Source organism: Petaurus breviceps, unplaced genomic scaffold (assembly GCF_028583685.1).
Source record: "Petaurus breviceps papuanus isolate PSGF00001 unplaced genomic scaffold, PetGlider_PUasm1.0 90881, whole genome shotgun sequence".
Taxonomy (NCBI): domain Eukaryota; kingdom Metazoa; phylum Chordata; class Mammalia; order Diprotodontia; family Petauridae; genus Petaurus; species Petaurus breviceps.
Window position 1 is genome coordinate 7,120,161 of NW_027187369.1, and position 13,205 is coordinate 7,133,365.

The window sequence follows — 13,205 nt, forward strand, 5'->3', positions numbered from 1 at the left end:
AAGCTGGAAGAATTCAGTGAGATGAGTGGTGAATGTGAAACAACTTTGTAAACTCTAAAGCACTATATGCATACTATATCGTCTAATTATATATATATATTTTATAGTATATATCATTATTATATAGTATTATTATAGTGTGTATATGTGTGTGTGTGTGTATTCTCTATGTATACCAGACATGTTAGGTCCCAAACTTTGAATACATAGCAGGAAACAGAGTCAGAGAATCAGAAAGAGTGTAACTGAGGCTAAGGCCTGGCCCAGTCCAGCCCTCACAGACCATCCATTGCTGCTCTATAGCAAGAATACTGAGAAAACAAGATATACATCCTCAGCTTTTGCTCAGGCTATCTCACAGACCTTTTAGTATTTCTTTTTCAAGATATTTCACTTACTTTTAAATCCTCGAGACATTTTCTGTTCAGGTGTTTTGGCTTTTTCATTCTTTTTCTTTTTCTTCTTTGGCGAAGTAACTTATAGAAAGATAATGAGAAAAGTTCTTTTTCAATGGTGAAGGCCAAGTAATCTATTCTCTAGTCTCCTTTTATACCCAAGTGAACACAGACAATATTGACATGCCCATGGTGGGGGGTGGGGAAAGAGAAAAACAAAGCCAGAGCCAGAGAGTGAATGAGAGAGAAGGAAAAGAGCCAGAGAGAGGAGAGGGAGAGAGTGAGCAAATGAGAAAGATACTGGGGGAGAGGGATTGAAAGAGAGAGAACAAGAGATAGATCATGAGAGACAAGCAGAGAAGGTGAGAAGGAGAGAGAGGAAATGAGAGATAAGAGAGGCAGGAAATAAGAGAATGAGAAAGAGAATGAGAGAGGTAAAGATATTGAGGTGGAAAGATTGAAAGAAAGCAAAAGGGAGAATTAGAGACACAATGAGAAAGAATACAAGAAAGAGATAGAAGAAGAAACACTTGGTGAGAGAGAAAGCAAGAAAACAAAAGAAAGAGAGACAAAGTAAAATAGAGAATGGGGGAAGAGAGGGAATGAGAGATAGAGAAGGAGGGAGAGATAGAAAGTTTGAGAAACAGGGGAAGAGATAAGAGTAATACAGAGAGAGAATAAGGGAACAAGACAAATAATGAGAGACAGAATGAGGGAGAGAGATGGAAAGAGAGAAAAAAGACATAATGAAACCAACAGAGAATTAGAGAGTAGACAGAATGAGACAGAATACAGGAGTGAGCAAGAAAAGAAAAGGATACACAGAATAAGAGAAAAGTGAGGGAGAACTAGAAAAAGGAGAGAAAGAATATGAGAGATACAGGAAGCAAGAGAGATGGAGTGAGAGGGGGATGTTTGGAGAGGGAGGGAGGGAGAGGGAGAATGGGAGGGAGAGGGAGAATGGGAGGAAAAGGGAGGGGAAAGGGGGAAAGAGACGAAGAGGATGAGAGGAAGAGAGAAAAGAAGGAAGTAGAGAATAGAGGGACAAAAGGAGAAAGAAAGATGAAAAGAAAAGGGAAGGATGGAGATCAAGAGACAGTGAGAGTGAGAGACCCATAAATGAGAATGAGCCTCAGAGCCAGGAAGAGGTCCAGAGGGATAAATAGATCAATAGCTTGCACTCAGCTACCTTGTCTACTAATCTCATCGCTTTCAAAGTATGTCCCATGTGGTTCCATATGCTCTTCCAATGACGTTTTCTCCGTTTCTTCTTTTTTAAGGTCATTCCCTTGCATTTTCCGCAAGTGAAAGGCCATTTTTTTCTCAAGAAGTGCTTGTTTCTAAAATATTTAAGAAAATACATTTTTAGGGTCATTTTTCCATTTTCTGATGCAAAATACCTTTTGTCAAAAGATGTTCAATATGCTTTTGTTCCCAAATTTCCTGAACTCCACCTAGGGCAGGGCCAACAGTAGCATGCTGGCTATGTAGGAAAGCATTTCCCCTTTTGTTTCAACATGGATAAAAATATAAGTAACAGCCAGATGGACTTAAGTGACTGGACCAAGACCACTCAGGTCTTTGGAATCTGATAGCTGAGATTTGAACTCAGGTCCATTTACTCCAAAGTAGGTGCTCTTTCCTAGTGGAAAGGCCATGTTACCTTGTAGTCTGTCCTGGGTCCATCATGTAAAACATCCATCAAAAGCAGCACTAAGACTAGGCCCCTGTGATCTAAGCAAAGTTTAGGGCCAGGTCATGCTTGTAGGGTCCCACTAGAATGGAACGCATGCTCTAGGGCTGCTCTGGGACATGGATTGGGAAGAGATTGGCTTCTGGAGGTGGCAGGAGCAACGATGAGCATGTCAATTGTCTTCCCCTTTTTCTTCCTCCTTTGCTCTGGAAATGATTTAAAGCAGGGGTTCTTAACCTGGGTCTGTGAACTTTTGTTTTTCCAATGACTTTTGATAACTGTATTTCAACAAAATCAATCTCCTTCGAACCCCTGCCTGCTTTCTTTTATGCATTTATAAACATGGTTCTGAAAAGGGGTCTACAGGTTTCATTAGGCTGCCAAAGGAAACTATGACACCAGAAAGGATAAAATTTAAACCAATTTAAACAAATGCCAATTGCTACTCTGTAGCCGTCACCCTCATCTGTTTGTTCCTTTTCTTTGTGTCCTCAGTTCTTAGCCCAGTGCTTGAAATATATATATATATATATATATATATATATTTACTTTTCGGAGGGGAGAGGGCAGGGCAATTGGGGTTAAGTGACTTGCTCAAGGTCACACAGCTAGTAAGTGTTAAGTGTCTGAGGCTGGATTTGAACTCAGGTCCTCCTGACTCCAGGGCTAGTGCTCTATTCACTGAGCCACCTAGCCACCCCTGATATATTTTATAGTAGCACAGTAGTAATCATTCATTCTGGAAGAGGACCAGTCACATCAGGAGGGTGATGTCTTGACTTGCAGGTGAATAGGATTTAAGTGAGGCAGGGCTGTGCAGTCATCAGCCTCAGTCTCTCCTATAGAGTCATCTGAGTCCAGAACAACTTGAGATGGCCTCCTACTACTAATCAATGTTTATTGAATGGCATCTATTGACTGGGAAGTCATATATTACTTGCAGACATTTTAGCATAATGCAAAGAATTCTGGATTTGGACTCAGGAGCCCCAAGGTTAAATCTTGGCTCTGATGGTTAATAACTGATCATGTGATCTGGTTGCTTCCCCTCACTAAGCCTCAGTTTTATATCTGTAAAATGGGGATCATAATACTTTTACTACCAACTTCACTGGGTTGTTAGGTGTCAAGTACTTTGAAAATCTAAAAATGGGAATATTTATTTATTTATTCATTTATTTAAGCAATTCGGGTTAAGTAACTTGCTCAAGGTTACACAGCCAGTTATTTCTGGGTGTGGTGCTAAGTATCAGAGCCTGGATTCGATTCCCAGGTCATCCCAACACTGGGGCCGGTACTCTTACCCACTGAGCCACCTGGCCACCCCTGGGAATTATTATTTAGATGAGAATTTGTGGATAAAGAAAGAGTATCTGAAATTTTAGCCTAATAATAGTACCAACGGAAACATTTGGGAGGAAAAAATTGAGAACATTTCTCTCAAAAACCTCTGGGCCTAAGAAAAGCAGCCGTGCTATTTCCTCTCTATTCTTTTTCAGATTTTGATGATTGTGTACATAATTCATTTACATATAGGAAAGTAGAAAGTAATCATCTTACAGAGGGTGGCAGCACTGGGAGGGAGAGAGAGAGACACTGAGACTGAGAGTAAGTGTTGCTGCATCTCACCCATGTGGAGGTCAGCTTTGGGGATAACCGGCCTTAATCAGCCCCAGGATGCAGAGGCTTATCTGCAATGAGTCACACTCATAGGCAACAGTCCCTCAGTACCTTCCTGTAGCTGTCCTCTCGACTTTTCCTTCTCTGTTCCTCGACTCGAGCTTGTCTTTTAACTTCCTCTCCAATTCTAGTCAAAAGTAACATCTCCTTTGTTTTCCATTCCTAGAGAGTGGGGTTTATTTTATACAATGAAATGTTATGTATGAAATGGCCTTTTATTTTTCACTACAACTGTGCTTTTGCAATGCGGTTTCCCCCATGCCTGTCCCACCCTCCACTGGGCAAAGTAGCAGGCATTCACAGACTGAACCTAAGGGCTATCAGCTCAGCACAGAGGAGCTCACCCAGTGAATGTGGAAGAGATACTGTCTCCCACACTTCTGTCCACTGGGGACCTTCCAATGGTCCAGCTGTGTATGGATGCATTTGAAGGGGCTCAGGGTCGAAGCAGCTCTTTCATCACTGGCAGCTCAGGCTGTCAGCAGTAGGGAGTCCATGCCTAGGCCCAAGGAAGGCTGAACCTCAAAACCTAATGGGGGGTGGAGGGAGTGGGTTTTCTCTTCCACACCCAGGAAGGCCTATGGGCAATGGTCTTTTTTTAATGCTTTTTTTCTTTCGGAGGGGGGAAGGCAGGGCAATTGGGTTTAAATGACTAGCCCAAGGTCACATGGCTAGTTTTTTAACGTAAGTGTCTGAGGTTGGATTTGAACTTTGGTCCTCCTGACTCCAGAGCCTGTGCTCTGGTCACTGCGCCACCTAGCTTCCCCCCATGATCTTTCAATGAGTTGAATCAGCTACAATTAGCACAATGCTTTGTGTCTAGTAAGCACTTCTTGAGTGCTTTTTTCATTTCCTATGCGTATTTTAGGACAAAGGAGGAAAAGTACAATTTAAAAATGTGACATTGCTCTGCATTTCAGGGGAGTTGGGAAGATGAGCAGAGTAGAAAGGACTGCTCTAACCTCAGAAAGCCCCCACGAGGTACATCTGTAGAGCACAGACTTATGCTCTGCCTTTATTCATTCCTGGACTCCAGTCTCCCTAGGGTGGAGAGGGAGGAGCCAAATGGAACAATCATGAAAGAACTCCAAAGAGGAGGGCATGAAGCTAAGAGTGTTAGAGAATTCATTCAATCCTGATATTGAATAAATGCCTTCAATGTACAATGGACTGTGTTAGGCACGTGAGCAAAGAAGGCATCATCTCTGCTCTCAAAGAGCCCCCCCTACAGTCTAGGAGGGGAGATAAGCCATGTACAAGAACACAAAGTTGAAGGTGACAGAAGGTGATCAGAAGGAAAACAATGGCAAGAATCATCACTCATATCTGGGCCCTCTCCCAGCATCTCTTGCATCTGCCCCATCTCTCTAGACGCACTGCCACTGTCATGGGTACCTTCAATAGCATTTTCTTGGATTAGCGCAGTAGCCTAGCAGGTTTTACTTAGTCTGTCTTCCCCCCTTCCAAACCATCCTCCAAATTCTTATGCATCCATCTGGCTGTCATTCTGCTCAAAATTCTTCTGGGCCTCCTTATGTGCCTGCCAGCCAAAGTTCCAACTTCTAGTCCCATCCACCAAGACTCCTCCCCCCATCCCTTGCCATCATCTGGCACCACCATTTCCTTTCCAGTCTTATCTTACTTGGCACTCCAGACAAAGTGTCCTCTTCACCTTCCCATGAGCACTCAGTATGCTCACATTGTCCATTCTATATGCAGTGCTTTAAAGCCTAACTCAAAATGCTGTTCCCTCTGCGAAGCCATCAGTGACCTTTCCCCTCAGATCTCACACTTATCGTGGATCATTTTATACTGCAGGTATTTGTCTCATGCCCCTACTAGACTATAAGCTCCATGAGGGAGGGGACAGATTTGACAGAATCATACACGAACAGGATTATCATAGGATGAAGGGGCCTCAGATTCCATCTAGTCTTACTCTTTCATTTTATAGAGGGAAGAAACTGTGGCCTAGGGAGGGGAAATGACTTGCCTAAGATCACACAGGTAGTGAGCAGAAGTATGATTGGACTTGAGTCCTCTGACTTCAGGGCCAGTGCTCTTTCCACTGTGACCCGCTGCCTTCTTATCTACTCTTTTCACTCCCTAGGACCTATCATACTGCTCTTAATGGAAAGCTTGTCCCCATTTTCAGCATCTCTTCTCTCACCTCTTCGATCTTCCTCTGAAGACTGAGTTTTTTCCTTGTGTGATCCCTTTGTCTTTTCTCTTCCTCATTAATCCGGATGAGGTGCTGTTCTCTAGCAGACCGTTCAATCTTCTCCAGTTCTCTGCTGATCATATCTAAATATCTTTGGGCACAAATACAAATGAGGAAGTAAAGGTCAGCTGGGCATCTAACAGGACAGCATTTCAGAGTCAACAGTGCTAGCCCTGACCATCTCATTAGTCTACTTCTGTTCCCTAAATGAACAGAAACATACAAGTAACTCTTATACAGTCCTCTTTCTTGTTCTTTTTATATATTCTCATGCTTGTATTTATTGATTATTAAGTTCACAATAAATTTTTTTTAAGAAATGAACATAGAGGGGCGGCTAGGTAGCACAGCGAGTAAGAGCACTGGCCCCAGAGTCAGGATGACCTGGGGATCGAATCCTGGGCTCAGACACTTAGCACCCACCAAGAAACACCTGGCCGTGTAACCTTGAGCAAGTTACTTAACCCCAATGGCTTAGGGGAGGCCAGGTGGCTCAGCAAGTAAGAGCACCGGCCCTAGTGTCGGGATGACCTGGAGATCAAATCCCGGGCTCAGATACTCAGCACCACACCCAGAAATAACTGGCCGTGTAACCTTGAGCAAGTTACTTAACCCCGATTGCTTAAAAAAAAAATGAAATGAACATAGACCAGGTTTCATGACTTTGCTAATACTTTACCAAAACCTGTTTGGTTTTTGATGCTGTCCACAGAATGGATCTGAAACAACTGAAGGGCAGTCCTACCTGTGTCTTATTAAACGCTCTTGGTCCTGAATAGACTGTGTCCTTTCTTGTAAGAGCCATTCTCTGAACTGTGCGGTGTCTCTGCTGTCTGGGATTTGATTGTGTTCCTGAAGTCTGGTGACTTGCTTTTCAAGCATTTTCTGAAAAGAAACAGAATGATGGGTTAAGACTTTCATACGTGACAGACATATGTGCCATTTGTTATTGAATCTACTTATATTTGGGTTTGAGAGAGAAAACTGTATCCCATCTATGGCTAAGAAGTCAATCATATGACATTTTGACTCAAATGACCCAAAGGGATGTCTCTGTTTCTAAGGACACCAAAGCCAAATGTCTCTATCCATGCTGAAAACCTGAGCCCTTTAAATTGAGTTCTAAAGGTGGCAGAGAAGGAGGACAGGAAAAAAGACAAGAGACTGGGACATTGCCCCACTCTGGGGACACTGCTCTTTATGACCAGCTTCCATACTACAGGGAAGCCCCTCTCATTTTCACCCAACTTTATTGACCCTAAAAGGGAACAAGGTGTATGTGTGTACGACACACACATACAAACACACATATATGCACATACACACATGTATACGCATATCTATAATATACATATGAACACACATATGTACACAAATATACACATATACATATACACACATACACACAATATAGCAACTAGTCTGGTATGGCTGGAGAGCTAGAAAGGGAGGACAATGCCAGATCACAGAAGGCTCTCAAGAAGATGACCTTTTGAGAGCAAGCATGAAACTGCTGAGGGATTTGGAGCAGAGGAGTGCCATGGTCAGATCTCAGCAAAGAAAGCCATCTTGAAGTAATGTGAAGGATGGTTCAAATTGGGGATGGAGTGAAGATGGGAAAACCTGTTGGGAGGTTATTGCAATGGTAGATGTGGGTGCCAATAAGGGTTTATACTAGGGTGGTAGCAGTGAGACTAGATTAAGAGGCAGATGTGAGAGGTTAACAAAAGGAAAAAGGAAAAAGTTACCCCAAGTTTTCAAATCTAGGAGACTGGGTTAATAGTAGAACAAAGCTGAAAAGAAAAGCAGGTTGTGAGAAAAACATAGAATTCAAACCCCACGTGGAAGGTGGCAGAATTAGTTGGTATTTGTCTAACTTGAGCTTCTTAATCTTTTTCTGGGACCCCTTTGGCAGTCAGCCAAAGCTATGGATCCCTCCTCAGAATTGCATTTTTTAAATTCATAAAATGCACAGGAGTACAAAGGAGCCAATTTTATTGAAATATAGTTATATAACTGTCTTGAACCGTACTGCAGTCCAGTGACAGAACATGGGAATTTCTAGGAGGAGAGACAGAAAGGCACCTGGAGAGAAAGTTCTGGGGCTCTAAAGAGAGGTCAGGGGTGGGGAGATTGGTGAGTGTGCTACAGGGGAGTCATAGTTGAAGCCATAAGGGAGAGAGTGTATGGAGAGAAAAGAGTCAAAGAAAAAACCTTGGGGGAAACAATAATAACATCATAAAGGGACTGGGAAGAAGACCAGAGAAGGGATTAATTGATTAGAACCAGGAGAATGAGATATCACAGTAAACTTCATCAGCTATGAGGAAGATCACTCATATCCTTTTTTCCCCCAAAACTCTCCCAAGAATAATTTCTTAAACACCCAAGAGAAAATTAATTTAGATGTTTTACTTACTTGTTCTCTTATATAGTTTCTTTCAAAGTCTAATTTGAGGCTTGTTAGATACTGTCGGTATTTATTAAATTCTCTCAAAGTGCATACAATCTAAAGAAGAAAATACAGAAATACCTTTAAGAAGCCTTGGGAAACCTGGTCCAGAAGCAGTAAATTAGTGTGATTGAGGGTAGGAAAGGGGAGAACTTCAGCTATACAGAAATCTACTGCTAGATACTCTATTCAAAGCAGAACTGCTGATACATTTGGGACATTCCCTAATGATGACTTAATTCTTCAGAAGACTTGGAAGTTACAATGGGGACTGATGTACCCACCAAGAAGGGGAACTGCTTATTTGGATTAAGAAGAAGAAATCAGTTACTGAAGTTGAGATGATGGCAGCCTTTTTGCTGTTGTTTAGTCATTTTTCAGTTGTGTAGGACTCTTTATGACCCCCTTTGGGGCTTTCTTGGCAAAGATCCTAGAGTGGTTCACCATTTCCTTCTCCAGCTCATTTTACAGATAAGGAAACTGAGGCAAGCAGGGTGAAGTGATTTTCCCAGTTTTTTTAAATCAAGCTAATCTCTATCTTTGGCTCTTCCATTCTGCTCCTTGATCTCAGTGAAGCTCTCAGGGGCCAAGAAGAATAAGTCTAATTACTCTTTTTGGTAATAGCCCTTCAAATATTTGAAGATGGTGAGCTTTTCCCTTGGCGCTATCTCCCTCCATTATGTGTACTCTTTTCTAGCTTTCATTGATTGAGATTACAGAAAGACTAATTCCCAAAGAGAAAAGGTAATGTAAGAAACATGAAGTAATCTCAGAGACAATAGGTCAGGATTTGTCTGGTTTCTCTTGACCCAAACATTGGGAGGTAATATATGTAGTCACTCACTAGGCACTTACTACCCAATTGAATAAAAGATGAGTGATCCCTGAGTATCAAGTGTCAACCATGTCAATAAAACATTTATGTGACTGAAAAAAATGATAACCCACTTTGTTATTGCTGGTGATGTAACCTCCTTTCTTTAATTGCTTCAAGATATCTTTACGCTTGTAGTAGGCACTTAAATGAGGATCATGTAGGCTTCTGTAACTTGTTTCCAGTAGTCGACCATAAGGATCATTTAGGTTAAAACCGTAAGAGGGCTGAAAAAGCTGGAAACAGAGTTGAAAATATTAGTGACAGAAGATTAGTAAAATGACACTCTGAATTAAGAGCATTACTGAAATGACATGCACTGAGAATAAAGCATACAACCCAAAGACCTCAGAACTGGGATCGATGCAGTAAATTGATCAGGACTATTGGTAAAGCCCATCTTCCACCTCTCGGGCATTCATTTCTGACATCACCATTGTGATTTGTTCTGCATTACTACTTATTTGTTTATAAGGAAGGGACCTATTGTGGGTAAGGGAGAGACAGTGATATTGAAAAAAGAAAGAAATGGTTTGAGTAAGAACCCTCTTCTTCTTTTCCCTTCTCTCTCCCCACAAAGCTTCTTTCTTCTCATGTAAGAACCATCACTATACACTGAGCACTGACGAAAGGGGAAAATGATAGAAGGGAGAGAGAACAGAAGAGGACAGCTAGGTAATTATTACCCTCTTCTTTCCTGTTCTCCACCCTGCCTCACCACTGTGGGAAATGATGAGGGTATACCATTGTTATACCTTCATAATATGAAAATTAACAATAGCCTAAAGAGTCCACCGTCTCTCACAAATACAACATCCAGGAAAATAGAAAAAAATACAAGATAAATGCCATTGTTATGAACCAAAGATTTACCCTGGAGTCTCATCGAGAGCAGGAACCATCATCGTGTCCTTCAGACCTGCTGCCATGAGATAAGGTGAAAGAGTTCACACTAGTACGCAGTGGCCTTCCATATACTGAAGGACCACTTATAGACAGTATTTTACAGGAATAAAGCATGTGCTCTTTTTCTGTCTCTCCCCTTTTCTGTCTCTTTCCTTCTGTTTCTCTCTCCTCTCTCTCTCACTTGTCTCTGTATCTCTCCTTCTCTGTATCTCCTTTTCTGTTTGTCTCTCCTTCTTTTTCTCTGTCTCTCCTATCTCTTTTCATCACTGTCTCTCTCCTTGTCTCTCCCTGTCTTTCTCTCTCTCCTCTTTCTTCCCTTTTCTGCTTTATCCTTCTGTCTCTCCTTCTATCTCCTCTTTCCTTCTCTGTTTCTTTCTCCTTCTCTCTCTTGTCACTCACCTTTTCTCTTTCATATCTCTGTCTCTCATTCTCTATCTTTGTCTCTCTCCTCAGTCTCTTTTCTCCTCTTTCTCTCTCTCCTTCCCTCTTTCTTATGTCTCTCACATTCTGTCTCTCTCCTTTGCCTCTATTTCTCTCTCTCCTTCCCAGTCTCTGTCTTTCCTCCTGTTTTTCTCCTTCTTTGTCTCTGCCTCTCTCTTTCTGTCTCTTTCCTTTTCTGTCTTTCTCTTCCTGTCTCCTCCCTCTCTTCTTGTCTCCTTTCTTTTGTCTCTCCTGTTTCCTCTCTCCATGTCTGTCTGTCTCTTCCTCTCTCTCCTTTCTCCTTTTCTGTCTCTCCTGTTTCTTTCTCTCCTTTTCTCCTTCTCTCTCTCCTTTCTGTCCTTATCTCTGTTTCCTCTATCTGTCTCTCTCGTTTCTGTTGTCTCTATCTTCTTCTCTGTCTCTTTCCTTCTGTCTCTTTCTCTGTGTCCCGTCTTTCTCACTCTTACACACACACACACACACACACACACACACACACACATACACACACCTAAAGATCAAACCTTCAAGTGAATGATACCCATGTTTACATCAAGAACCACCTTGGAAACACTACTATCATTCTGTTAACTTTCTAGAAAAGCTATGATTTATTTTCTGGTCCCACTTGTAAATTAGCCTATTACCAAATGATGGGGGTTATTTTCACTAGCAGGGTGGTGGCTGTAGGACACAAAATTCCTTGTTGGGGGAAGGACAGACAGAATGAGGAGTGAGGTTTCAGGCTCTTTGCCCTTGTTTGCCCAGCAGCAGCAGCAGCAACAACAGTAGTGGTGGTAGTGGTGGTGGCAATCAGACTGTGGAAGATACAGTAAGGGGGCAGCCCTCACCTACCCATCCCATTTTCTGGACACCTGGAAGCTTAGGGCCCAGTGATAGCAGGTGCAGAAGCAGCTACCCAATGTCTAAGGTAAGAGGAAAGGGGTGGGATAAAGCTGTAATTTCTAAAGCATTTGGCTTTGTGTTTAGACTTCCTTAGTTGAGTTTCTGGTCCACTGGTTGGCAACAGGCCCCAATGCACTACCAAACTTTCACTGAAAAAAGAGGGGACATAATTGAGGGATATAGTCTAATTCACAAATAAGAAATGATATAAATTACAAGTCACTCTTAGAAAGATAACAGTAATAAATATAGCAATTTGTTGATAAATCTCTCCTTTACTTAGTTCAAGACACTGGTTGTGACAAAGATATATTGTGGCTTAAGCTTAATGACAGACACATTTAGTGAACTAATATTCTGTCAATATGGTGTAGCTATTGACAAATCTGTCAAATGAGGACCACTGGCTACATGGCAGTTGTCAACTGAAATAATTTGTTTCCTTGAACTGAGTGAGGAATCCTTACTTTTTTATGGTCATTATTGCCCGACACTCCTGGCTTTGAATTCCAATTACTCACATTTCTAAAGCACTTTAAAGTTTACAAAGCACTTTCCCCACAGTAACCCTGTACAACAGGTACTGCATTATTATCTTATTGTATTATATAGTAATATTATTCTATTATTGTATTACTCTTACTGCATTATTATCACCTAACAGATGAAGATAATGAGACCCAGAAAGGATAGATGATTTACTCAGGGTTATATAGAAAATGTCTGAACTGTAATTTGAAGCCAAGTCTTTGGATTTCAAATTTAGCATACTTTCCCATCAGCCAAGCTGCTTCTTAAATTCTTGTCAGCCACATGCTAGTTTGAGGCAAATGAGGACATTTCATATTGTTTCAGTCGTAAGTTTCATTGTAATTGACCTTAAATCAAGACCTGTTAGCATGCCACCATTTTCTTACCGTCAGGAACAGCCAATGTGGGCCTCTTTTTTGTTCCCTGACAGGGTAATTATGAAGATCAAATGAGATAATGTACACATAAAGTGTTCTATAGATGGCAAATCATGATCTAAATGTAAATTAAGGGCCACAGTGTGGGCCAGTGGGAAGAACTTGGGCTGAGCATCAGAATCCTTTGTTCCTAATTTTAGTTCTTTCACTATGACCTCAGACAACTCATTCAGAGCCAGAAAGCACAGTGGAAAGAATGTTGGATTTGAAGTCAGATTCAGGTTCAGAAAACTGTGATACCAGGAAAGTTACCTCATTCCCAGAGCCTGGTAAACTGAGATAATAATCCTTGAATTCCTTACCTTAGGAGTTTATTGGAAGAAAAGTGCTTTGTAAACTTTAAGGTGCTAGAGAAATGGTGATTACTATTTAGTCCAATCCCTTCCTTTTATAGATGAGGAAACTAAGGCTCAGAGAAGTTAAATTATTTGCCTGAGGTTACAGAGACAGCAAGTAGGAAGTTAGGACAGACAAGTTAGTCCTTCTATGATAAATAAATAGCTAACAAAGATGCAAGGGTCACAAAGCACTCTATGAGCATTATCTTGGTTGATCCTTGAATGACTCCTGTGAAGTGGATGCTGCGGGGTGGAGCAGTGCCATTTAGTTCTTAGCTCATGCACGCGCTGCGCACGCGCGCGCGCACACACACACACACACACACACACACACACACACACACACACACAC

At 41.7% G+C, this 13,205-nt stretch overlaps 1 protein-coding gene across 1 annotated transcript in view; it reads right to left on the bottom strand.

The window, feature by feature from the left end:
- Positions 1–1,576: 1,576 nt before the first annotated feature.
- The window catches only part of LOC138150567 (fibrous sheath-interacting protein 2-like), a 17,336-nt gene continuing 5,707 nt past the window's right edge, over positions 1,577–13,205 (bottom strand). The window contains exons 3-8 of the mRNA XM_069073993.1: positions 9,390–9,551; positions 8,409–8,498; positions 6,735–6,874; positions 5,939–6,080; positions 3,820–3,930; positions 1,577–1,735 (exon numbers count right to left, since the gene is read on the bottom strand). Coding sequence (XP_068930094.1) covers positions 1,577–1,735; positions 3,820–3,930; positions 5,939–6,080; positions 6,735–6,874; positions 8,409–8,498; positions 9,390–9,551 — 804 coding nt within the window. The remainder of the gene's footprint in view (positions 1,736–3,819; positions 3,931–5,938; positions 6,081–6,734; positions 6,875–8,408; positions 8,499–9,389; positions 9,552–13,205) is intronic.